A 26,508-nucleotide genomic window follows, 5' to 3' on the forward strand; every position below is an offset into this window, starting at 1 on the left:
CTGGGATCGAATCCAGGACCTCGATATTGTAAATCGACCGCGCATTCCACTGCGCCACGGAGGCCATCAAAGCTATCAGTATATTGTCTATGAATTAAGTACCAACCTTCTGTTCCGAAGTTTTTGACGGGAAAGTAAAGTTCAAACTGGTTCGACTGCCCACTTCAAGGGTCTGTAGGATGTACTTGGGGCTCAAGAGAGTGCCTTTCTCCTCGACCCTAGTCGCAGTAAACAGTGTCTCCGTCTTGCCTTTACACCAAGAGTCAGATCTATCTCTCGAACATCGTTTTACCTTTAAAAAAACAAAAAATCGTTTAGAATAAGCAAATAATACGAAAATTGTTGTTATTAACAGTTTATAAGTTGAGTAGTGACTGACTTGTTTAATGCTAAATGTATCGAGATGACGAGTCTCCTCCCTGAATGAGAGGGGTTAGGCTAATACCACCACGCTGGCCATATGCGGTCTGGCAGACTTTACACACGTAGAGAATTAGGTAAATAATCTGTTTTGTCCATTGATGTTTTTCGTTCATCGTTTGAGACACGTGAAATTTAATTTATTAAAATGCACATAACTGAGAAGTTGGAGTGCAAGCCCCGGACTGGATTCATACATACGCCCTCCGAATCGACGGCAGAGGTCCTATCCAATCGTACTAACTTGAAGGTAAGTATTGATTGAATAAGCTGTAACTACCAGTTCATTCAGTCTATTTACATATGAATTGTAAAGAATTAAAAACGAAATATGACTCGAAAGATTTTCATTTCTAAAAATTTGTATCATTTTATTTTACTCTTTATCGTGCCTGAAAAACTATTGCGCTCCGTCTGGTATCAGTACTAGTTAGTTTCCTATTTCCCAATTTAATAAAAGTAATACTCTTTAAACTTAACTTAAACTAATTAGAAGTATCCCACTTCTGAACATTAGAATATTTCCTACTTACTCAGTAAAATATAGTGTAATAAAGTAGTTTATGTAACACTAGGATTAAGTATCATAAAAAAATTTTAATAAAAAAAATTCAACCGACTTCCAACTCAAAAATTAACCTAAACTAAAAAGCAAAAAATAACATCTTACCTATGTGTTACCTTCTGATCAGTTTGAAGGCGGTGCCAAGCCAGTGATGTTTTAATTCAAGCCAGTGATGTTTTAATTTAAATTACACAATTTCTGCGGTTCTTTCAGAAACGGCATTAATTAAAACATGACACTGGATTGGCACCGCCTTCAAACTGATCAGAAGGTAACACATAGGTAAGATGTTATTTTTTGCTTTTTAGTTTAGGTTAATTTTTGAGTTGGAAGTCGGTTGAATTTTTTTTATTAAAATTTTTATTTTTTAATTTTTAGTGTCAGCACACCTAACTGAGTGTGAACAAAAATTAATGAGCAATTAGTTGAAACGTTATTTTCTTATGATAAGTATCTAAGTCCTACAATCCCAATACCCCCCCCCCCCCCTTTATCCGCACGTAATATGAATATTCAGAAAAACGTGAAAGGTGACTATCCTCCGTCTTCATCATCAGACCCCCTGTGCAGTCACAATCCATATGGGTGGAAAGTTCTCATCAATATAAAATTTATCAAGTCCAAACACAAGGTAGCTACTGTGAACCGTCGAGGAGTTCCCTTAACTCTCCTTCATCTTCATCACCAGACCTCCAATACAGTCACAACCTATCCAGGTGGAAAGTTCTCATCAATACAAAATTATCAAGTCAAAACACAAGGTAGCTACTGTGAACCGTCGAGGAGTTCTCTTCACTGTCCTTTGTCTTCATCATCAGACCCTTAATACAGTCACAACCTATCTAGGTGGAAAGTTCTCATCAATACAAATAAATCAAGCCCAAACAAAAGGTACCTGCTGTAAATCGTTGACGAGTTCCATCGTCTGTGTATCAGCTCCATCATCAGACCAACTCCAAACCTTCATAAAATTGTAGTGGTTTAAAATACCTTATGGAAACACTAACAAACGCACTAGCCGTCTCTACGATTTTCGAAAGTTCCTCTCGATTTCTCCAGGATGTCATCATCATATCCTGACATGAAAAAAATGGGACCACCCTGGAATCAAACCCTTTAAAACAAAAAAAGAATTTTCAAAATCGGTCCACAAATGACGGAATTATCGCTGGACATACATAAAAAAAAAAAAAAAAAAAAAAAAAAAAAAAAAAAAAAAAAAAAAAAAACATACATACAGCCGAACGTAGAACCTCCTCCTTTTTGGAAGTCGGTTAAAAACTATATTCTCCCAATTAGACGGGCATTTAAAATGAACGTACAAGGCGAGGTAGGGCTGTTATTGGAAGGCTTTATATGGATGGAGCCTGGCATCTAGATTTATACCTAGAACAACCGTAATTGCTACTGAGTCGAGTTACTATAACACAGATTGATAACATAGTACTCGTTAGTAAAATGGTATAGAAATAACAACGTACCTAGGGGGTTATTTGTTAAAAAAAATATGGGGTAGTTTAGATTATACGAACAACACATGAGAGGTTGTAAATAACGTTTGTAAATTGATTATTGTTGACTCTTTCATTCATTCATTCATGATAGAAACTATACAGATAATATTCTGGAATGATTTTTCTCACCATCTACAATATGGGTATACAATATACATATACATCTTTTGACTAGTGAGAGGCTTCGGCCGTGGCTAGTTACCACCCTACCGTCAAGGACGTACCGCTAAGCGAATTAGCGCTCCGGTACGATGTCGTGTAGAAACCGAAAGGAGAAGGAGTGTGGATTTTCATCCTCCTCCTAACAAGCTAGCCCGCTTCCATCTTAGATAGCATCATCACTAACCGCCGGTTGAGATTGTAGTCAAGGGCTAACTTGCTAAGAAAAAAAAGGTATCTCTAAATTAGGAGTGAATAGGCACACCTATAGGCTTTACATATCACCAGGAAGCTTGCATGTAACTACATAGGTAATAGGTATAGTGTAGGTCCATTTACATAATATACAGATAAATAAGTAGATACATGTATCTTCTTTTTTATCTCGTAGAAGGGAAGTTTGTAACATAGTTTGATTGAGGAAATATCGCATATTCTATAGTAAAGAAACCAAAACTCAGTATTAGGAGTAGGTACATTAATTGACCACTTAACAAGGATAGAACTCAAGACCTCACAGATTATTCTAACCCCTTATCCGAAAGGGTTCAAAGTCATCGTTTTAGATTGTTTGTTAACTATACAAGAGATGGAAATTTATCTCACTTGAAATCAGAAATTGTGCGTAAAAGAAGTAGCGGCCAACTCTAATGCCTTGTTAATAGCGATCATATTTAATTCAACGCCCATTAAGTAATTTAATTCTCTCTTAACGCCAATGGCGCCAACAACTGTTAGTGTATACTTAAGCGCTTGTGAGCTATGTAATTAGTGCTAAGGTATACGCCATTAAAAATGCTATAATAATAATTGCGCATATTTTAATACAAAGAATTATACAGGATTATTATAAAAACTATGCGCGCGTGACAAAAAAAACATGTTTACATACTCGAAGTAGGTAGTAATAATGTAAGCTACATATCTGTATACGTAATACGGCGCCAATGTAAAGATGCAGACAGCATCCTATGGCTTAGTGGTGTATTGCCGATTTAACGCAGAAATAGGTCCGAGGGCCTAGTGGCAGTTTGATACTGTGACAATCGCGTTAACATAAACGCGAAATTCTAAGGAATTGAAACAGCGCCATTAAATGGCACTACTGCACAACTGTTTCAATTCCATATAAATTTGCGTTTACGTTAACGCGATAGTAACAGTATGAAAACATTGAAAATTCCCACTAGGCACACCGATTCCCGATTGTGACCAATTTCTTTTTTTGTGTGGTGTATACTAACTAATGAGATCTGGGGGATTCCGCTATTTCGCACTTGACGATGAACTTTTCGCTTACAAAATGGTCTTATTCTAATTTTAATTCTGAATTTTAGGATGCCAAAATGAAAACAACGAAGTTGCCGAAACGAACAATGTCACAACGTGTAACTTTACAAAACACAGATCCTGATCTTCCTGCAATCAGTCATTCTATTGGTTGTTTGAATATTGTGGTTGTTTCATTGGATTTTATCAGAATACATTCATATAAAACAAGTTTGAGGGGACTAATCCCCTAACTGTTGAGTGCACCTGAGTAAACGCAAACACTTGTGCTGTGTAATCTGTCGTACGTGGTTAGCTTGAAACAAATCCGAAATTCCTCAGTGCTTGAAAACGAAAGTCTTCGAACAGTGCGTGTTGCCAGTAATGACCTTAGTCGCTAAGTATGGGCTTAAAGTCACTCAACAGGCGATGGAGCGAGCTATGCTTGGAGTTTCTCTGCGTGATCGAATCAAGAATGAGGAGATCCGTAGACGAACCAAAGTCACTGACATAGCTCAGCGAGTAGCGAAGCTGAAGTGGCTATGGGCAGGCCACATAGTTCGAAGAGCCGATGTACGTTAGGAGCCCAAGGTGCTGGAACGGCGCCCCACGCCCGAAAGCGCAGTGTTGGTCGAGCCCCCACTAGGTGGACCGAGGATATCAAGCGAGTTGCAGGGAGGCGCTGGATGCTGGCGGCTCGAGGCTGTTGTGCTTGGAGGTCCATGTAAGAGGCCTAAGACGTCTATCGGCTGATAAGGTAAGGCAGGTAAGGTTGTATTATTATAGTTCTTATAACTTCAATGCCATAGGAAAACTATAACAACAGATATTAATATTTACGATAATTAATAAGTATACAAACCTATTTTATTTCCTACTGGTGATAGACAAAATAATAAATCCATCAGCGTGTCGCTGTTTATACGCTGCAACGGTTTAATGAGCGTCGTAATGAATTTTGAGCGCGATAATATAATGAAGCCGGTTTTTTAATAGCTATCCGAACGCGTTTGAAATTATAAAATGCGTCTTCTATTAGAACTGTGTCAACGAAAATATTTATGTTTTCTTGTTTAAGTGTTGGCGATGCTAAAAAATTAAAAGAGGCATAGGTAAATGAGTGGTAATCTTTTGGTATAACAAAAATTTACGATAAAAGAAGAGAAATATTTTTGCCTAGTTTGAATCCTTAGTGAGGGTAAGACTTTTATTTAGAATCCTGAGCAAAGTGAGGAATGCAAAAGCACAAGATAAGTACATCGTTTCCATGTCGTTTTGGTAGATGGATATGTGTATATGTGTGTATTATTACATCACACTATCACACTAATATTACTAAGGCGAAAGTTTGTGTGTAAGTATGTTTGTTCGTCTTTTACTCTGCGGCTACTGAAGCGATTTGACTGAAATTTGGACGACCGCGATTTCGTCCGCGTGGAATTCAGTTGTTCACAAAATCCTCGGGAACCATGGATTTTTCCAGGATGAAAGTAACCTAAGTGTTAATCCAAAGTAAAATCTATTTCCATTCCAAATTTCAGCCAAATCGCTTCAGTAGCCGAAGCATAAAAGTGGAACAAACATACTTACACACTTTCACACTTACACACACAAACTTTCGCCTTTATAATATTAGAAATGTTTATGACATGTAAAACATAGCGTTCATTATAAGCAAGTTGGAAGGGCAATAAACCCTCGCCGGGGTGTGTGGGAGTAGAAATAATAGCCGAGATGTCGATGATCATTCCCCCAGCCTCCACTACTCACGCCTTACTTATTCTGATTATAATCGTTGCACTCGTATCGCGGTCTCGTTTAAACCTTACCAACTAAATAAGGACGCATGGAGCCAGTGCCGTAGCGTGCCTTGGAGGGGCCCTGTATCAAAATTAGTTGGGAGGCCGAAATTAAAGGTATCTAAAGATATCTCACAAAAGACATATAAAGAAGAATAGAAATAATAGAAGATAATAAAAAGAATTATGAATATCTCACAGAAGAAAATGCTCGCTTAAAATTAATATGACAGTGACTTAACAAGGATAAAAAAAGAGATTGTGGATTACCTACATTTTACTAATTTTTGCTTTCACACGTAAAACGTTTCACGTTTTGCTGGTGGGAGGCTTCGGCCGTGGCTACCATCCTACCGACAAAGACGTACCGCCAAGCGATCTAGCGTTCCGGTACGATGTCGTGTAGAAACCGAAAGGGGTGTGGACTTTTATCCTCCTCCTAACAAGTTAGCCCGCTTCCATCTTAGATTGCATTATCACTTACCATCAGGTGAGATTGTAGTCAACGGCTAACTTGGAAACAATAAAAAAAAAAAGATACAGTGATACGGTAGCTACGCCCCTGGATGGAGCTAATTTACGGCGCCTCTGATGCACTTGAGGATTTAATATTAGAATATATTAGAATTCAATGCCTGTTACGTTGTATGAACCACGATCTTGTTTCTATTATGTTTATTTTCATACTCGTTGGTTCAAGTCTTAAATATAAGTTCCAGGTTCAGTATTTATATCAAAGTCAAATGTTAGAGGATTGCTCAGCAAAGGCAGAGTTGTAAAATTGCTAAAAAATACATAGTTTCAATAATACATGCCTGATGTCTCAATCTTCGGTTATCCTACTTCCTACTTATATTATAAACGTGAAAGTTTGTATGGATGTTTGTTACTCTTTAACGCCGCAACTATTCTACCGATTTGGCTGAAATTTTAAATGGAAATAGATTTTACTCCGAATTAGCACATACTTTTCATCCCGGAAAAATACTAAATTTCACGCGGACGAAATCGCTGGCTTCAGCTAGTCTTCTTCTATACTTATTTTATGATATCGGGCTATTGGAAGTGTAAGAAAATAGAGGATACAATTGTGTACCTTCTGTAAAATCTTGTGTCTAAGTAATCTTCTTTCTTTTCTTCTTTGGCAAGTCTAAATGCGATTGTGAGTTTGATTGTTCCGCATTTAAACCGTAGCTAATTATCATTAAATTTTGCTTTCGGTGTCAGGAATACAGACAAGATCAAAAGGTACCTTTACCGTTAAAAACAAGGTTTAGACAATTTATGGTACATTATTTTAAAACCTGCGAGCGAAGGCTATTAGTAGTTATATTATAAGGCCTACTTGTAATGCATTTCTAACAGGTTCAAACTACCCAGAGCTCTAGCATCGGCATAGTTACGTGGGCGGTAAAATAACCCGAGTTTAGTTAAGGCTTCAGAGTAAGCCTGTTGCCGTGGGCGGTGCACATTACACTTAATATTGTGTAGGGTATACCATTGCGACACCTAGCCATTTCTGTTCTCCTGGTACCTATCCAATAAAAAGTTCAATTTATTGGACGGTAAGATATTTATTATTTACTTACGTTATTAACAAAGAGGTATCTAAAGGATACAAGAGGAGAGGAAGACTAAACAAGAGATGGTTGGAGTGTGTAAGGAGTGGAAAAACCCCACAAAGCTTATCATAACGTCATTGGAGCCATTTTTTTTTGTGATTTTCCCAAGTTACATATAACTTCGTACAAAATCACTAAAACCACTCACTAAGCCTGTGTTTTATGAATTACATTGATAATAATGTACCTATTCCGGTAAAAGCAACACGCAGTATTTGGGCATAACACTATAAAAAAAGTGGGTCACAAACATTGACCTCTTTAATAGGAGATCGGTGGTCACAAAAGAAAAAGTTAGGTGCATTTTAGTATCACTACATAAAATTAATTTTACTACTAAACGCGAATGTTTGTCACAAGTCTTACAAGCCTTATAAGGACTTACAAACAAGTCTGCGCTTGATGTCTACCTAACACCGAATATTAATAGACTGAACCACAGTTTGTCTATATTCTGTGACCGAACTATTCAACAATTCTTTCTGATGAGTAAAGTTCATATGAAAAGGTCAAGTAAGACAGATTATTCCTTTTCATATTTTCATAAACAAGATTGTCATTGTTGCGCCCACATCGTTGGAAAGACATAACGAGTGCAAGCAAATCCCATTGTTTGATTCATACACTTCTTTTTGTTTACAAATTGTTACTTTGTGATGTATTTCTTGTATAATATTTGGAGACAATAGTCACATGATGCCTTTTATGATGATACGAGTAAATCTTGTTGACACTGATAAGAATTAACTTCGTTGTTGCATTGTTGGTTAAGAGCAGCGGGATGAAAAGTTCAAGCCCTTTATGTTTAAGTTTTTAAGTTGTTTAAGTATTCTATAAATTCTATGGACAAAATTGGTTCAGTATAGGTAATTTAAGTACAGTTTTTGTTAACGTAGGTATACGTACGGAGTATAGTATAATTTTAGTATAATTTTATTCATAATACTGTTCAATTGAAACAGTTCGACAGTACCATAGGTATTTTCAAAGTTTTTAAATGAGAGTTTTCAAAATAATTTTTCTATTTGATTTAAATTATTTATGTTTGCTGATGTAGATAGAAGATGTGATAAGAAGGCTCAGAATCATACAGCAGGCGATGAAGAACGAGCTATGTTAGGAGTATTTTTGCGAGATCGAATCAGAAATGAGGGGATCCGCAGAAGAACAAATGTCACCGACAAAGCTCAAAGAGTTGCGAAGCTGAAGTGGCAATGGGCGGGGCACATAGTTCGAAGAGCCGATGGACGTTGGGGTTCCAAAGTGCTGGAATGACGACCCCGCACTAGTAACCGCAGTGTTGGCTGACCCCCCACCGGGTGGACTGACGACATCAAGCGAGTCGCAGGGATTCGCTGCATGCAGGTGGCTCAGTATCGTGAAGTTTGGAAGTCCTATGTCCTGCAGTGGACGTCCATCGGCTGATATGATGATGATGATGTAGATAGAGGTATGTAGGTAGTTACAATTATTATTTTATTATTAATTGTACAATTGTTTATTATAATAAATATAAATAAAAAAATTATGTATGTAGGCACCTCATACCTAAATACCAACCGTGATTAACTTACTTTAACCTTTTAATATAAAACATTAATGACAAAGAAAATCTATTGTTTTCGTTTAATAATAATGAGATCACCCGCATCTGTTGCATTTAATAGTAATTTAATACTGTTGACTCAGAAAATGTTACTTAAATATAAATAAAGTATTTTCCTATAGGGTGCCAAACACGATCACTTTACGATCACCAAGTTTGTTTTTTATTATTTTTTATTCACAAGGTAACACCTGCCTGCATTCACCGTTATAGTATTGGGATTTCAGTTTATTTGCTGTATGCCAACTGATTCCCATGCAGTATCAACATCATCATTATCAGCCGATGGACATCCACTGCTGGACGTAATACCAAGGTATTTATCCGCCAGCATCTATCGTCTATCCTAGTAGTCCTAGTCGTCGATCCTAGTGGAAGGTTGGTCCTCGCTGATTACCTAATGTGATTATGTCAGGAACGTTTGTTATATCTACTGTGCTTTAACATAGGTACCTACTATCTAGTTACCTAAATCGTAGGTATACAATGGGTGCGACCACGGCTCTATCTTGGCCGTTTTTGTGCCTGTGCATTTCTCGATTTTTATCTAAAACATTTTCTTGTTTCATCCTTTTTAGAACCCTTTTTTACGTAGTCGGGTTTACAGACTTTATTTTTTTTGTTATAAGTATAAATAACACCAGAACAAGCCCTAGTAAATTTGGAAACAAATATAAACTCCAAAGATCCAAAAACAATCTCGGACCAAGGCGCATTTGGAACCCTCGTAACTTTAATTTTAAGTTTTCGACTATTATTAGATTAAATCAAATTATGACATAATCCTGACTTTTCAAAAGTGCTTGTAAACTAAGCCTAATTGAAATAAATGAATTTTGATTTCTTTTTTAAATTTTGATCAGAGGACTTTTGATAAAAACCAAAGCTTTACCAACTGCAACACAGAATCGTCAAATGTTTGATGCTAAATATAAAATATAATTTAATAATAACGGGTTCTCATAAAGAACCCTACTAAGTATTATCGTAATGTGGATCTCATAGTCAACTACATCGTTTAACAAAACGATCGAGAACAACCGGAAACTTGTTACGAATAAAAAAAATCGTAAACCGTAATAATGTCCATTGAACTCAGACATTGCAGAAAACAATTCACACATAAGGTCAACGTACTAAAAGTACACCAGACGTCTTGAAGAAAAAACTATACGACTTGCAATGTTTGGCTGAACTCCAATCCATTTGGTGCTCCGAAGTTTGTGCCTCTAGTATAGGAAACTTGATCGTAAGAATCGTGGGTAGCGATTGTTACTCGGTTTATTTCCAGATTTGTGGAGGTAGGAGGAATTTCGTTACAATTCAACATTATCAACCCATATTCGGCTCACTGCTGAGCTCGAGTCTCCTCTCACAATGAAGTCCACCACATTGGCCCAATGCGGCTTGGCAGACTTCACACACGGAGAGAATTATGAAAATTCTCTGATATGCAGGTTTCCTCACGATGTTTTTCCTTCACCGTTTGAGGCACCTGATATTTAATTTCTAAAAAAGCACACAACTGAAAAGTTGGAGGTGCATGTCCCGGTCCGAATTCGAACCCACACCCTCCGAAATCGGAGGCAGAGGTATCACGGCTCTTCGTTACAATTACCAAGTTGTATCTTATCTTTTTATATTATTTAGACAACTTTTTCGGTTGCAAAAGAAGTTTTTTTCAGTAAACATGGTAGAACTAAAATGCAATACATAATGTAATGAAAAATAGACTGTAAAACGCACTGCGTGTAAATTGCAAAGAAAATTCAGTTTTGTTTTTGACTGGTGATTTATTTTGCCTTCATAAAATGCACAAAACTATGAAATAATTTAATCTAATATTTTAAGCTATTGTACATAATAGATGGCCCATTTGATGTTAAGTAGAACACCACCGATTAAAACAAACAAACACAATTTAGATAATACCTTAACCTTAGGGGCTACCTCATCATGATTAGCCTTTTTAAGAAAATCAGCCTCTGTATAGGAAAGGGGATATGGAGCTTAAACCCACCATGCTGCTCCGAAGAGATCTATTAGGCGGTAATAATGTTAAATTCTTTAACGTCGAGTATCAAATGTAATAATGATATTTGACCGGGACGGCTTTTGATGTATTTTCTGAGGATCTGGGGTATAATAGAGATGTGCAGACTATGAATTTTGGTCGACTTGCCGACTAGTCGGCCAAGCCGATCACGGTTTCGGGGATTTCCGTAAAGATTTGTTTAGTATTTTGTGGTTTAGGTACAGCTGATTTAAGTGCAAGTCCCCTGCAAATGTGTAGGCCCTCATTCACACGAGAGCTTTTTTGACGGACGTTAAAAAAAGCGTTCAAATATAGTACTTTTGAAGTTAAATGAAGGTCTATTTGCAACGCCCAAAATTGAAAATGCCACACTGCTCGAAAAGCATCGTGTTTTAAAAACGCTGTCGTGTGAACATATATTTGGGAATGCATTTGTTGTATTTGAACGCTTTTTTACCGTTCGTTAAAAAAACTCTCATGCGAATGCGGGTTTACGGTGACTAGTCGGCTTTACCAACTAGTCAACTGTCAAAACTTATGATGGTTAGCTAATGACCTAATTACAATTTGCTAGCGTTCTTTTGACCCTCGCTCAATGAGTGAGTTTTTACGCAATTCACACTTGACTCTGTTATCATTAAACTCTGGGTGAAATATTGTGGCCATTATGAAATACGATACTAAAGGTTAATTACGTAAGCACCTGCACTTCGCGTATTATAAATACGCGCAGGTCTTAAAGTTAATGGGTTTCTGGAGCACAGTAATTATGGGTTCATATGCAGATATCGGTGATATTTTTTTTAATAACTATAATGTTTATTGCAATTATGTCCATGTGATTAATCAGCCAACACATTAACGGCAGTTTTTATAATTTACTAATTATAATCTGTCAGTGATTTGTTAAGTAACTTTTTTCTTGGTACCTTTTTAATAGCTGAAGCAACAAGCAGATGGCTTATACCACCTACACTAATATTTTTAATCGACAATATTTGTTTGTGGTTAGCGAAAAGCCTCCGAAACTACTGGACTTATTTTAAAATTCTTTCACCAATCTACATTATTCATTTATCACTGTGTAACAAGTATTACATTTTAGGTATATTGAACTAGATTTATTGAATTGTTTATTAATTTAAAAGTAAATACATAAAATCATTTAACATAGGTCTGTGATCTCCAGACTATGAGCCCTTGTATTGTGGTAATCACTTTCTTCCACAGTAGTGAAACAAAAGTAAGAAAGCATGAGAAGTGTGTGACGAACAAGTTAAATTAGGTAATAAAGTTAAGTTAGGTGGTAAACTCTTAATGCTAAGTATATATAGGTATAGGTACATATAGGTTTATATAGTAATTCAAAATTACATATGTCATGTGAGCATGCGTGTGTGGTGTTGTGTTAAATCGTGGTATTGGATTATATTTATTTTCCCATGCAAGAAAACAAAATAATTATAATGTGAAAATTTTGTACCATATAAATGTTAATAAGTTGTAAAGGAGATGATAACCCGATAGAAATGTAAACATACAAGAGTCGCTCTACACTCGCCGTATAAAAAGAAACCTGTTTTAATTAAAATCAACGCCCACGAACATGTTTGTGGAATTCATATATTTCTAGAGGTACTTCTTCTTAGCACGTAGACTTGTTTGCATTATACCCTACGCCACAAATTTCAAAAGATTCTCGGACCAAGAAGTATTTGGAACTCTCGTAATTTTCATTTTAAGTTTTCAACTTTACTTGTCACCATAATAGTCAGGGTAGGGACCCTGACTATCAGTTTATACACCTGATTACTAACAAGCTAATTATCGTGAGTAGCTTTATTTCGATGAGACGATCAACTTTTTTTTTTTTTTTTTACGAAAATTCTTGATTCTGGTAGCTAACTGAGTTACCAGGAAATAAAAATTTCAGAGCGTCGGAATGAGATAATGTACCACGCATTTTGTAGGACATTGTAGCTGTTAAATTGTTTAACTATTAATATTAAGCAACAGTAAAAACAACAGCAGGTTAGTAACAACTTTTAATAACCTCTAATGAGGTTACAAGTTGGGAGGAGGGTAGAGTAACAAAAGTAAAAAATATCTATAATTCATAGTTATGATAAATATTACTGTAGTATACAAAACAGGATAGGAAAATCTTTGATTCTGAAAATTCATTTTTCGAAAAAAGTTTCCATCACCGTTTATTCGGTTTAGTATTTTCACGTAGTAATATAAAATAGTTTGTGTAAAAAATCATATTTTAAATTTTAAGATTTATTTGGAAAACAGTTTCATAGCTTTCATAGATATACTGCTTATAATTTAGTATGGAGTCGTAGTCTCAGGCTTCCCTTTAAGTTAAAGGGAAAAGACGAATTTAGGCCTTGTTTAAAATATTTATGGTATATAATACACACAACCCTGATGATAGGTACTTTAAAATCATCAATTACCAAATATGTGGACAAATTGAGAATCTCCATTTGAAATCATTTTAAAAGACACCGTTCTTTAAGCAAATAAAAAACTGTACAGTTATGTAGTACAAAGGCGAATCAACAAAAAATCAGCACAAAACACAGTTTATTAAAGCGGTCACAATCTTCACCTCCATAATTGAAGTAGGCATAACGATGTAATTGCTAAATAGATTTTGTATCACGGTCGAAAAGTTCAGTGTCGGTCAATGCCGTTTTGGGCATTATTTATTTTTTACCTATAGGATATTGTAAAGCTAAATGCACATTACATTCACGAAACGCGCCGATGCGGCCGTAGATATTTGTAGAGATCCAGGCAACTAATGTTTTACATCTACCAGAATAAGAATATGATAGGTTAATTTTTATTTGGTTTAATAAAAATATTTGGAGACTGTTTTCATGTATATCCGTTTTTGCTTTTGCATTATAATGTTGTATTAGAGAAGATAAGACAAAATATACCCAATTATGTAACGTTTGGCCTTGAATAAATATTTTTCTAGTATTTATTATTAATTAAAAAAACTGGGTCTATTCACATAATTATACATAAACATTCACCAAAAAACAATTAAAATAAAAAAATAACAATTTATAGATAATTTTATTTAACAAAATATTTTACGCCGACTAACTGTTCGCCAAAAGGCAGGGTACCCAGCACGCTAGCGCTATTTGCCCCTCTGGATGGCAAAGCTCCTTTGGGCCAAAAAATATATAGTCATATAAGGCCGTATCTACAAACGTATCAAATTGTGCGTGCGTCCAGTCTCGTAATGTGCGATCAACTTTAGCAGATAGACACTTACATTGGGTAGCTATCAATGCTCTCGTTCACTTATCGAAGATTTCTCTACATCGTGTATAACGGTAAACTAGCTTAGCACTTGAATTGACATACTCGTTTAAGCCGGATGAAAGCGTTTTATTTACTTTTTTATAAATAACAAGAGATCTGATAATCTCTCACTCAAAAATGATTGTGAGGTATAGAGCCTATAAAATTCGGAGCCTAGCCTATACAGTGCCTCAAACGGTGAAGGAAAAACAACGTGAGGAAACCTGCATATCAGAGAATTTTCCTAATTCTCTGCGTGTGTGAAGTCTGCCAATCCGCATTGGGGCAGCGTGGTGGACTATTTTCCTAACCCCCTCATTCTGAGAGGAGACTCGAGCTCAGCAGTGAGCCGAATATAGGTTGATAGTGAGATGACATGAACATTCTTGAATAAAAATTTCATATTCGATTTCAGAGTGAAACGCACAAGTACGTAGATGGTTAACTGTTGGATCTAAGTGACGTTGTTTCTTGGATTCGCGTAAATTATCAATATGAATCAAATTATTGTCTTAGATACTTCGCAAAGTAAAGCTTCTATTCAACAAATTGATATTTTGAATGTGACGTACAACTCCAGACCCTACAATCAGAGATAGGATTTAAGGCAGTTTCGAGTTACTACCTTAGAAATGCGTTTGACGACTGGTTCAACGACCGGGTTCTAATGGCTTCTAGGCGACGTATTCGATTAAAGTATGGATTGTAAATTGGATTAAGTCTGCGCCACGGCTTAGTTGAGTAGTTGGTGGTAATATGTGGGAGCTTCGATAGGTTTTCTTTTACCATAACACAAGAAAAATATTTACTTTGTTGGAAAATATGTGTATAATAGTGATAGACCTACTTACTCGTGAATTGTAATGATGAAATGTAATATGCTATGAATTGTAAGAGATGATGTGGTATTTTTCATCATCATATCAGCCGATGGACGGCCACTGCAAGACATAGGCCTTTTGTAGGGTCTTCCAAAGATCACGGTCCTGAGCTGCCTGCATCCAGCGAATCCCTGCGACTCACTTGATATCGTCAGTCCATTGGGGGTGGTATTTTTACCAATTTTTATTTACTTATTATCAGAATCCTGCAACTTCGTCCATTAAAAATTCAGTTTATCTCAAATCCTGCAGGATCCCTGAATTTTTTCAGGATAAATAGTAACGTCTATGTTTTACTCCAATATTCAATTAATCTATATACCTAATTTAAAACCAAAATTATGGTTAATTGGTTAATTGGAGAGTTATTTATTTGTACACAGCTCGGACACTAATCGAATAAATGAGCCTCAATAGCTCAACGATAAGAGCGGTCGGACTCATCACCGAGGGGTGGTGGTTCGATCCGCGTCCCGTTTGTCTATATATAACCCACTCCTAGTACAGTCTTTCCCGACTAGTTGGCGGGGTATTGGTCATATTTAGAGATATGGCAAATATTCTTTTTAAAAAAAAAGTAGCCATCAATGTATAATCGTTACCCTTTCATTCTAGGGTCGATCGATGTGTTGTATCACCCTCAAAATTAAAAGAGCGCATAATGTATATACCGACAATCGACATAGCTCAGCGAGTTGCGAAGCTGAAGTGGCAATGGGCGGGGCACATAGTACGAAGTCCCAAAGTGCTGGAATGACGACCCCGCACTAGTAAGCGCAGTGATGGCCGACCCCCCACCAGGTGGACTGACGACATCAAGCGAATCGCAGGGATTCGCTGGATGCAGGTGGCTCAGTATCGTGATATTTGGAAGTCCCTACAAAAGGCCTATGTCCTGCAGTGGACGTCCATCGGCTGATATGATGATGATGATGCATAATGAATCGACATGGCTTATCATTGTTACCTATCTCGCCTGTAATTAACAGTGGTCAAAGGTCGACCATTTACATTGTAAATACCATCTGAACGCGATACGTATATTGAAATCACGTTAAGCAATTAAGTAAGCACTACCCACAAACCCACGCAATCAATCAAACCAAGCGGTTTCCCATTATCCTCAATTTTGCAAAGATATATTGTGGGCATTATGTCGGCGCAGTGTTGAAATATTGTAAAGTTCATGTAAATGTCTCGGTGAAAAACAGACTACGTTAAAAATGTTGCCGCCAATGTAATTGTAAGGTATATGGGTATTACTGAAATGATTAAATGCATGATTGATGGATGTCACTTATAAGCGTGGATGTGAAAATTAAAAAAATTGTTAGGCGTTTTTTGCAATGACCACTATGGAAGCAATTTTAAAGACGTATTTAACGTCGAATATTCACGTCAAGAGCCGTGATAGCCCAGTGGATATGACCTCTGCCTCCGATTCCGGAGGGTGTGGGTTCGAATCCGGTCCGGGGCATGCACCTCCAACTTTTCAGTTGTGTGCATTTTAAGAAATTAAATATCACGTGTCTCAATCGGTGAAGGAAAACATCGTGAGGAAACCTACATACCAGAGATTATCTTAATTCTCTGCGTGTGTGAAGTCTGCCAATCCGCATTGGGCCAGCGTGGTGGACTATTGGCCTAACCCCTCTCATTCTGAGAGGAGACTCGAGCTCAGCAGTGAGCCGAATGTGGGTTGATGACGAGTACGATTCACGTCAATAAATAATAAATTTTCCTAAGATATAGAGGTCACTCGCGATAAAATTAGAATTTAAACATAATTTATTTGGGTGCATCAGCCATTAAGACCGTTTTGTTAGTACGTACGCCGGCCCTGATTACACTGCGGGACATAAAAATTACGCAACTTTTTAATGTCCAAAACAGGATTGTATATAGGGCACCGGGTTATAAATATGATTTCTGTGCACGTAGTGATTGTACGGATGTTATGGGATTCGTACGTACTTCACCGCACACGAATGAAGTTGGCGTGTTAAATGGAAGTCTATACACGTTTTGTAAATTAATGCTAATTATGAATGAAAACGTTCCCAATGCAATGTTTATTTTTAATTCGGAAAATGCAAGAGTGAATTCTTGGTGGAAGATGTGATAATTTAGTCTTTAGATGCCTACTACATGTACCTATGAGTAATGTGCACATACTGTGAAGTCTTCATCATCATTAAACTCGGCTCACTGTTGAGCACGAGTCTCCTCTCAGAATGAGACCACCACGCTAGCTAGCACAATGCGGATTGGCAATCTTCAAGAAAAATGCTCAGGTAGGTATGGTTATTTCCGTTTTCTGTTTGGGACACATGATACATAATTTCTTTAAATGCACATAGTTGAAAAGTGTTGGACGTGGATGCCCTGGACCGGATTCGAACCTACGCCCTCCGATTCAAAGGCAGAGGCCATATTCACTACGCCATCACGGCTCCTAATACTGTAAAGTATAACAGAAGTATTAAAAAAGGCATGCCGTTGAATATTTCTTTAAATCCTTAAAAAAAAAACACGAAGGGAATGCACTTCACCAGTGTTTAATGACGTCACCAAAATCACCTATTTGCACCTATTCGTCGCTAAGTGGTGACTAATAAATAATTGGCATCATTACGTCTTGCGATATAATCTTGAACTTGACAAAGAATGTTTTAACATAAGTTACGTAGTTAAATTCATGTTAGGACAATGTTTACATTAGCAAACATTGGCCACGTGAATACTGTGTAATTTACTAATGACCAATGGATATGCCAGTCAGATACGTATACAAACGGCGATTTTAAAATGCAGATAAACTGCATGATACGCTAAGTTATACGGCGCTAATATGTTAGGCTAAGAGCTGATTAACGAGCAATTTGATTACCATAAAACATCATCATCATTATCAAAACATATTCGGCTCACTCCTGAGCTCGAGTCTCCTCTCAGAATAAGAGGGGTTAGGCCAAATGTCCACCACTCTGGCATACTTATAAAAATTTTATCGAAATAAAGAAAGATCAATATTTAAATTCAAGACTTAGCCACATACATAGCATACAACCATAGCCACATAGGTTAACCACTAATGCATAAGTTAGTCTAAACTAAAGAGGCATTTTGTAAATTACGTTTTGTTAATTAATGTAATTAATAAATTGAGATTAATTGACCAGGAAATTGACTTCTTCTGTACCTCGGCTACCACTGCCCGTAAATCACTGGCCAAACGGTACTTCAACTTGATTATGTTAAGCTAGCTTGTTTACTTATCAATTTAGTTTTGTTGTTTTTTTTTCTTTTTCTCTTTTGCCTTTTCTTTTAATTTATCTCTATTATTATTATTATCTCTTTTTTCATATTGGATTATGTTTTATTGTAAAATTTATTTGCGAAAACTTGTAATTGACTATTATCTGTTTTCTATGTTGTTACTTTTATTATCTTTGTATTTAGCTGTAAGTTTTCCTTTCTAAATAAATAAATTAATAAATATTGATTACTATTTTATAACCAGACACTCACGGCTCGAGACCGTTGTGCTTGGAGGTGCATGCAAGAGGCCTATGTCAAGCAGTGGACGTCCATCGGCTGATAATTATGATGATGATGATGAACCAGACAGTTCATGATACGCTAAGTTAAAATAGCTGAGCCAATGTCTTCATTAGTTTAAAATTTTAATAAAAGTGTCACTTAATGGACTCCATAGATGCACAGAGGGATTGAAAAATGCGATCTTTTAACCACGAGACATACAAAACGCTAAAGCTTTTGATGTTAACCATAATATTTTTCACAGGCAACAGCTCTTGGTGTATATTGTATGCAATTATTTTATGCAAACATCCAACAATAAGCACACGTATAATAGAGTTGAAATGGCGTTCAGCCAGCACTTCGTCCTACATGATTCATAGTATCTTTGCGGAGATTAAATCACAGCTTGAAGCTTGGCGACATTTTAAAACTTGCCAAGTGTGAGTTAGCTTGTCGTGATGGGGTTCCGTTGTAATTAGTGCAATATATTTTATCTATATCCTAACCGAATCTTAATTATCTTTCTATTTCTCGGGAAAAGTTTTTTTTCCAAGATTAGGACTTATCCTTAGTTATTTTTTGTAGTAAAACGTATACATACCGTTATACCAGTAACCAGATTTATTTAAATATCATGAATTCACCACGATCTGTTGTGCGAGCTTCACGAGCTTCAAGTGTATCAAACATGCTTACTTTCTCATTATATTAGTACTAGCGGACGTCCGCGACTTTGTCCGCCTTTACACCTCCTTAATCCGGCCGGTGACGTTGGATTTCAATTGGATGATTGCGATTTTGAAAGTTAAAGGTCTTTTTGCCACTTGCCAAATACTCTGCTTGTAATAACGAGTCATTGTTGCAGTATAATAACTAGCATTTGAGGCTTAACACCTACGTACTGTCGAGATAAATGCAGGCGTTCATTAACAACCCATATTCGGCTCACTGTTGAGCACCAGTCTCCTCTCAGGGGGGAGGGGTTAGGCTAATAGTCCACCACGCTGGCCCAATGGCAGACTTCACACACGAAGAGAATAAAGTCTCAGGTATGCAGGTTTCCTCATGTGGTTTATTTCTTCACCGTTTGAGACTCGTGATATTTAATTTCTTAAAAATGCACATAACTGAAAAGTTGGAAGCGAACCTACGAATAGTATTATAAATTGTTATATAATAATGTTGACTAATATTATAGTCAAAATTCTTGTCTCTCTGATGCTACGGCATCTTCAGTATCCGAGTTCGTTGGACGGATTTGACTAGCCGAATTCTTTATAAACAGCTCTACTACCTAGCAGTGGGTCTCAATCACTTAAAAGTCTTAATCACGTAAAATTGGGGCACATAAAAGTAGTTCTAAATTAAGTTGGAACATAATATCAAGCAGACCTTATACCCAGTAACACCAGCTCTTTACACCGATTTGCGAACTGTCTTTGTTAGGGAACCCTAACAAGAGTAAAACACCGGGTATGTGACAGTAATTGTAGTGTTTCTCGGGCTACAAAATGGAGGAAAGTCCAACCTATTTATGTCTCACTGCAGGGCAAAGGCCTTCACTTAAAATGGAAGCAATTTATAATAGTGTGCCTTGTAAATAACTTTATATGGTTGTGTTTATATTGTAGAGTAATTGTTTATATTGTAAACAAACTACTTGAGATATTTGTTACATGTTTGGCAGAGAGTGGGGTGCACAAAGTTTTTAACTAGGGTAGGCATTACGTACAAATGGAAAATTGCTTCATCAATAATGAGTCCGCAGGGTAAGCAGTGCATTTTTGGATGTAGTATAAATATATACATTGCATACACGCAGACAGGTGTAAAGTTGCGGATGCTCTTGGGAAAAATGATTATTTTTCGGAACTAATATTACTCGTATAAAGAGATTTTTTGATTTATTGTTTCTTACGTGTAGACTCAATACTATTGCTATTTAAAAAATTCTTTAATTTTATTAATAATATAAAGCTACATTATCATCCAGTAATATAGGCTAATAGTATGTCGTCGTCAACGATACGGCGGGGGCAGTGGCCTGCATAGGGGTTTTCACTAGGGTATGCACTATGGAATGGCGACCCCGCACTAGTAAGTGCAGTGTTGGCCGACCTCCCACCAGGTGGACTGACGAAATCAAGCGAATCGCAGGGATTCGCTGGATGCAGGTGGCTCAGTATCGTGATGATTGGAAGTCCATACAAAAGGCGTATGTCCTGCATTGGACGTCCATCGGCTGATATGATGATGATGATGATGATGCACTATGTGGACAAATTGTACAAAATGAGCAATTATTTCCCAAATGCAGTGTTCATAATGAGTCCTCAGGTTAAGCAGGGCATTTTTGTATCTATGGTGTGCACGGGGCTTGTATCTAATAAATATTTTTTTTCATATTAATTTTTCTTAAGTATTATAAATGAAAGCCTATTAGATTTTTTGATAATTCCGCACAATCTGGTGAAGTGGTCGTAGGGCGGTAGATCGATAGACGAATTTCCTGCGCAACCCCAATTTCCAATATCCGGTGCCTTAACGAACCTGTATAGAACGGTGTGTTAGAAAGAAAATTATATTTTCTCTTTTATTACATAAATGCTAGGCTCGCAAGGACTTCGCACAGGGAACAGTTCCAACAATTACAGTCATGTTTTAAGGCGATTTACACAAAACCTTATAAATGATAATTATCTGATACCTTCTTCAGAAATCAGTCCATCCATCGATGAAAACCACATGAAAACCCGTTCAGTAGTTTCGACTTTATCGCAAACAGAGAGAAAGATAGACAGACAGACGCGGCGGAGGACTTCGGCTTTTAATATTGTAGAGCAGGGTTCTACTAACTACTAATGGAACACCCCTCCCCCCAAGAAAAAAATAAATGTAACTGTTGAAGAAAATAAGGTTTTTATTTGAGTAAAAGGTAACTAGTAACATAAAGTACGAAAAGAAATGTCTTTGTAATATTAATGTGATGGGTGTGTTTGTTTCTTGTCGCAAATGGATTCACTGTTAGGAGTATTTTGGACAGTTTTAACCTTATAATTCTGAATCGGTATAAGTTATCAAGCCACGATTACGTGAATCTTGTCGCGAACCCCCTGCCGTCGAATAGCGAACCCCTTGGGGTTCGCGTACCCCTCTTTGAGAAACCCTGTTGTAGAGTGTAAAAAAGATGAGAAATAACCCTGAATGTAACCAAGTGTCATTTGCGAAACAAAAAGAGAACATCCTAATTTTACGCAATAAAGTCAAAATTAGAGATGTAATTAGCGTTGGGAAATGAGCTGGCCAGGTTCACTTAGTCATAGCTAAAACTGTAATTAGCTCACAGGAAAATATCCCTTATTACTATGTATGAGAGTTCATTTCACCGTAACTGTATTTTACAGATTTTAGCAAGTAACGGTGAAGTTTGTATGGCAAATAGCAAGCAATCCGATTGAAAGAGCTGTCTATGATACCTTTGCATGTGAAAAAATACAATTTAGGTCAATTAATAAATACTGCAGAAAAAGGAAAAAAATTGCAACATTCAGCGAAATATTTTGGTGTAAAGAAATAATCGGAAATATCATGCACCATCCATCCGCATATGAGAGCCGTTAGAGCCCAGTGAATATTGATTTGCTTTTGATTCGGAGGACGTAGGATCGAATCCGGTCCAAGGTATGTATCTCTAAATTTTTACAGTAAATGCTGAAGAAACATGGTGAGAAAACATGCACATTGGTCGGGTCAGGCTATGAGATATTGAGATTCATTCTTCTTTCGAAATTTTCAGTAATCTCAGCCAGGAGTTGCGAAGTAACCTTTTATCACGATAATGGTCGCTAATGACTTTATTATTATCACCCTAAGGCTACCAACCTGCATAGGAGCTGAATGGTGGGTCTAAGCACTACATCTTTCATATAAGAAGGGATGCCTGGCTTTTTAATCCACTATTAAAATATGCCAATAATGACAAGAAAAGCTTTAACAAACCCATTTAATAATAATAATTTTAAACATATTTCTGCGTCCCTTCAGTTTCCCCTTGTTCTGCATATTAGCACTACAACCAAAGCCGTGTGGCTTGGTTGTCGTTTGGTTGTAGTGCTAAGTCTTTCTAAAATATAATATCTATACACTTGCACAAGTAGGTACTAGGTATGTATAAACTGTTGGAGTTAAAAGAAGAAAAAGAATAGACACGGACGGAAGGAAACAATTGAGTCAATAACGTGGACTGGAACCGAACGCAATCTATTTTGGATTGAGTCACATGGACTTTATTGTCAGTCCTTTTATCCCAGGATCAGGTCATTCACGGGTATATTAGATTCTCATTAGCTTGACGCTTAGTCTTGAATCCACGCACGGTTTAGTCTATTGTCGTTCCCACTTGGTTGAAGGTTTCGCCTTCAACCAAGTGGGAACGACAATAGACTGGAGTGGAGTATTTTACATGTCTAATTAAAAAAATATATTACGGTTCACGTCACATCGATTCTTAAATTTTAAATTATAAAATTGTATTGCAGTGTATAATAATATGCTTGCAAACGGACATAAGTTAACATTAGTTAACAATTAGTTTGACGTTTAGTACATCAAGTAACATTGTGACGTCACAAAATGGACAGAATTTTAGATGTTTGGAAAATTTGAAAAATTACATATTTTTGAAATTAAGTTAAGAAATCCTTAACTTTTATTAATTGATATATTTCGGACCCTTATTCCATGTAGGTACTATACGAAATTATTATTGTTTATATTAAAATTGATATGAGTCATCTACCATAAACATCTTCAGTATTCCCTAACTACGATGTCAAATATAGAGTGAATAGGCACATCTATACTACATCCTTTCTTGATGAATACTGTTTACCAACAAACAAATTACAAATGAAGGTAAAAAACGCATTCATTTCATAACTTATTTATTTTAAATTATGTATAATTTGTTTATAAAATGTCATATAAAATATATTAACCATATCTAATCGTTCTAGAATTATCAATCAAATTTATTTTCATTAATTTGAAATAAGTTAATTATAATTATTATTAGGTGTGAAATGACTAGTGATGTATACCCTCATTTTAAATTTGTTTGTTGGTAAACAGTAGTCATCGAGAAAGGCTGTAGTATAGGTTGTAGGTTGTACCTTGCCGAACCATTCCATGCATTGGAATTTTATACACATAAGCTATTATTGGTATCTCCCTAAATATTTATAGTGCCTATCCTCTTAAAATCATTACGCTAAGCTTTATTTTTTCATGGAGTATGCAGTTGTTAAACTGGAGGCTTTTTTTATGTTGTGCAACATATTACACGATATTTTTTAATTAATCATAAGTATTACTGTGGTAGAGACGCCAATTAAAGCAGTGTTAAATAATATACCTACATAAAGTTGTTCATTCCACGATATAAAATTTTTCTGCACGTCACTGCCTTCTACTTAATAAGGAGGAAAATAAGCCAAGCCATATTATACACATCTTAAGTATAAAGAAATACAAATACCTACCTAACGCGTCATTCATATGACTCATGATATATGGAAGAGGGTTTTTAATTTTATTTGTGGCTTTTCCTAAGTGGGGGGTACATTTGGGCCCAGATGTTAGTTTTTAGGTCTTTACTCAAGATTCGTTCTAGAACTAAACACGATGAAAATATTTTCTAAGTAAGAATACGCTATAAATTTGGATTATCAATCCAAATTTATAGCGTAAATTTAAATTTATAGCGGCTATTATAGGCCGAGATTAATTTTTCAAACTATGAGGAAACTTGGATACCTGAGAATTTTCTCAATTCTCTACGTACGTGAAGTCTGCAAATCCATAAGGTCTAACCCCTCTCATTCTGAGAGGAGACTCGTGCTCAATAGTGACAGTAAAACGTTTTTATTCATTTAGTTGTTTCTCCTATCTTTGTAAATTAAATAGCTTAAATCGATGATCACTATTGCTAGCACTCTTTTTACAATTACATACTTAACCAAGCTTAACCACAGTAAAAAAATAACATTAACATGGCTTAACTGCTTCGTTGTTTCTGAGCCTATGAGGTTTCGATCACAAGGTACTGAGTTCGAGACCAGAGAAATGGTTAAGCATGACAAGCCGTTGACCCCGGACCCAGGTAATTCTCATTATCATCTGATAAAGATCGTTAAAGAATTCACCATTTAGTGTCAACCTTGTGTCCATCAACCCGCATTAGACCAGCGTGGTGGGCTTAAACTCCTTATCCCTTTTACTATAAATAGCGACGGCCTGTAGTGAGGCGTTAAAAAAGGCGATAAGGATGAAGATTACTTAAAGCTAATGAAAGTGCTAAAATACTTATTTTATTATTATATTAAATTAGTTCTTCGCAAATCGCAAAATATCTATATTTAAGTAATATAGTATTCGATAAATTAACATACCCTGTTATCTCTAATCTAACTAATCTATATTAGTGCAGTTTGTTTTAACAAATATTCATACTATGACAGTTACTGAGCTAGTAATATCTTTTAACGTCTGAAAGTAGAATACAATGTCTTCTAAAATATATTTACTTTCACATAAAAATAGTTTAATTAAATAAAAGTAACTATAAAAAAATATAATGTCGGTACCTATTTTTTGTGCTAGGAAAATATCTAAACTACCTTCAGATAAGACGATATATTTTAGAAAATCAGTAGGGTAGGGTAATAAATAAATATTTTTTAAACCACGAGAAAATGAATGAAATAAGTACGGTAGGTCAATAAATAAATCAAATTGAATAAAACTTACTTCATTCGGATCATTGCACCAGTGTCCACCACATCGGATGCAATCGTTGCAGTTCTTCAAATTCTTAAATTCCCCGCATTCGCGGTGAATTGCGAAAACTTGCTGAATTGATAATAAAATAACCACTGCAAACCACACTGAAGCCATTTTTATTTCAATAATTTATTTTTCGAAACATCAAATAAATACGAGCTTTGTTTTAAACCACAAACACTAGAAACTTTCGTCTGCTATCGTTGGAATCGTAAAATATCAAACACGCTTGGAGATTTAAAAATCGAACGCGCTCGAAAATTTAAATATCGAAACGCGCTCACAGTGTCGCGGACGGTCACAGACTACGGCGAAGGAATGACCTCTCTCGCTCACTTGATCAGACGTTTTACGAGATGAATCATCGTTTCCAAGGAAATTCGCGGAAATTGACATCTTTTTTTTTCGTTATCATTCTATTAGAAAGTGATAACTATGAAGTTACTGACTACTGTATTAAAAATATATTTATGAGGTGACTTTTTTGAGGTGAATTTGATTTATTATATTATTTTAATTATACATCATCGCCCAAGCAAGGCGGTTTTTAGAAGGAGATTGGAACTTTTAATTATGTTGGCGAAGTATAAAAATGTTACGAAGGGTTCGAAGAACATAAGAATAGAAAAATAGTAAAATTTTAATAAAATAATTAAATCTATATCGTAATTTTAATTTTATCTTTTTTATATTTATTTATTATACAGTAATAATATAAATAACAACTGTGATCCATACTTATATAATAATATCTCATTACCTACTATGTAATATACGTAAGTTTTTAGGGGTAACTTCCAGATCTACTGAACCTAAGATAAATTTTGAATATTCTTCCACAAATAGAAAACCACGTTATTTGTAAGTACATTTTATCTCAGTATATCACGGGAACTGGAAATACGCGGGTAAAACCGCAAGG

General features: G+C 36.0%; 1 protein-coding gene across 1 annotated transcript in view; it reads right to left on the reverse strand.

Moving 5' to 3' along the window:
* The window catches only part of LOC112052565 (integrin beta pat-3), a 63,330-nt gene extending 37,424 nt beyond the window's left edge, over positions 1-25,906 (reverse strand). The window contains exons 1-2 of the mRNA XM_052891322.1: positions 25,554-25,906; positions 107-292 (exon numbers count right to left, since the gene is read on the reverse strand). Coding sequence (XP_052747282.1) covers positions 107-292; positions 25,554-25,700 — 333 coding nt within the window. The 5' untranslated portion in view covers positions 25,701-25,906. The remainder of the gene's footprint in view (positions 1-106; positions 293-25,553) is intronic.
* Between the last annotated feature and the right edge of the window lie 602 nt (positions 25,907-26,508).

The sequence above is a fragment of the Bicyclus anynana genome, chromosome 3 (genome assembly GCF_947172395.1).
Source record: "Bicyclus anynana chromosome 3, ilBicAnyn1.1, whole genome shotgun sequence".
NCBI lineage: Eukaryota > Metazoa > Arthropoda > Insecta > Lepidoptera > Nymphalidae > Bicyclus > Bicyclus anynana.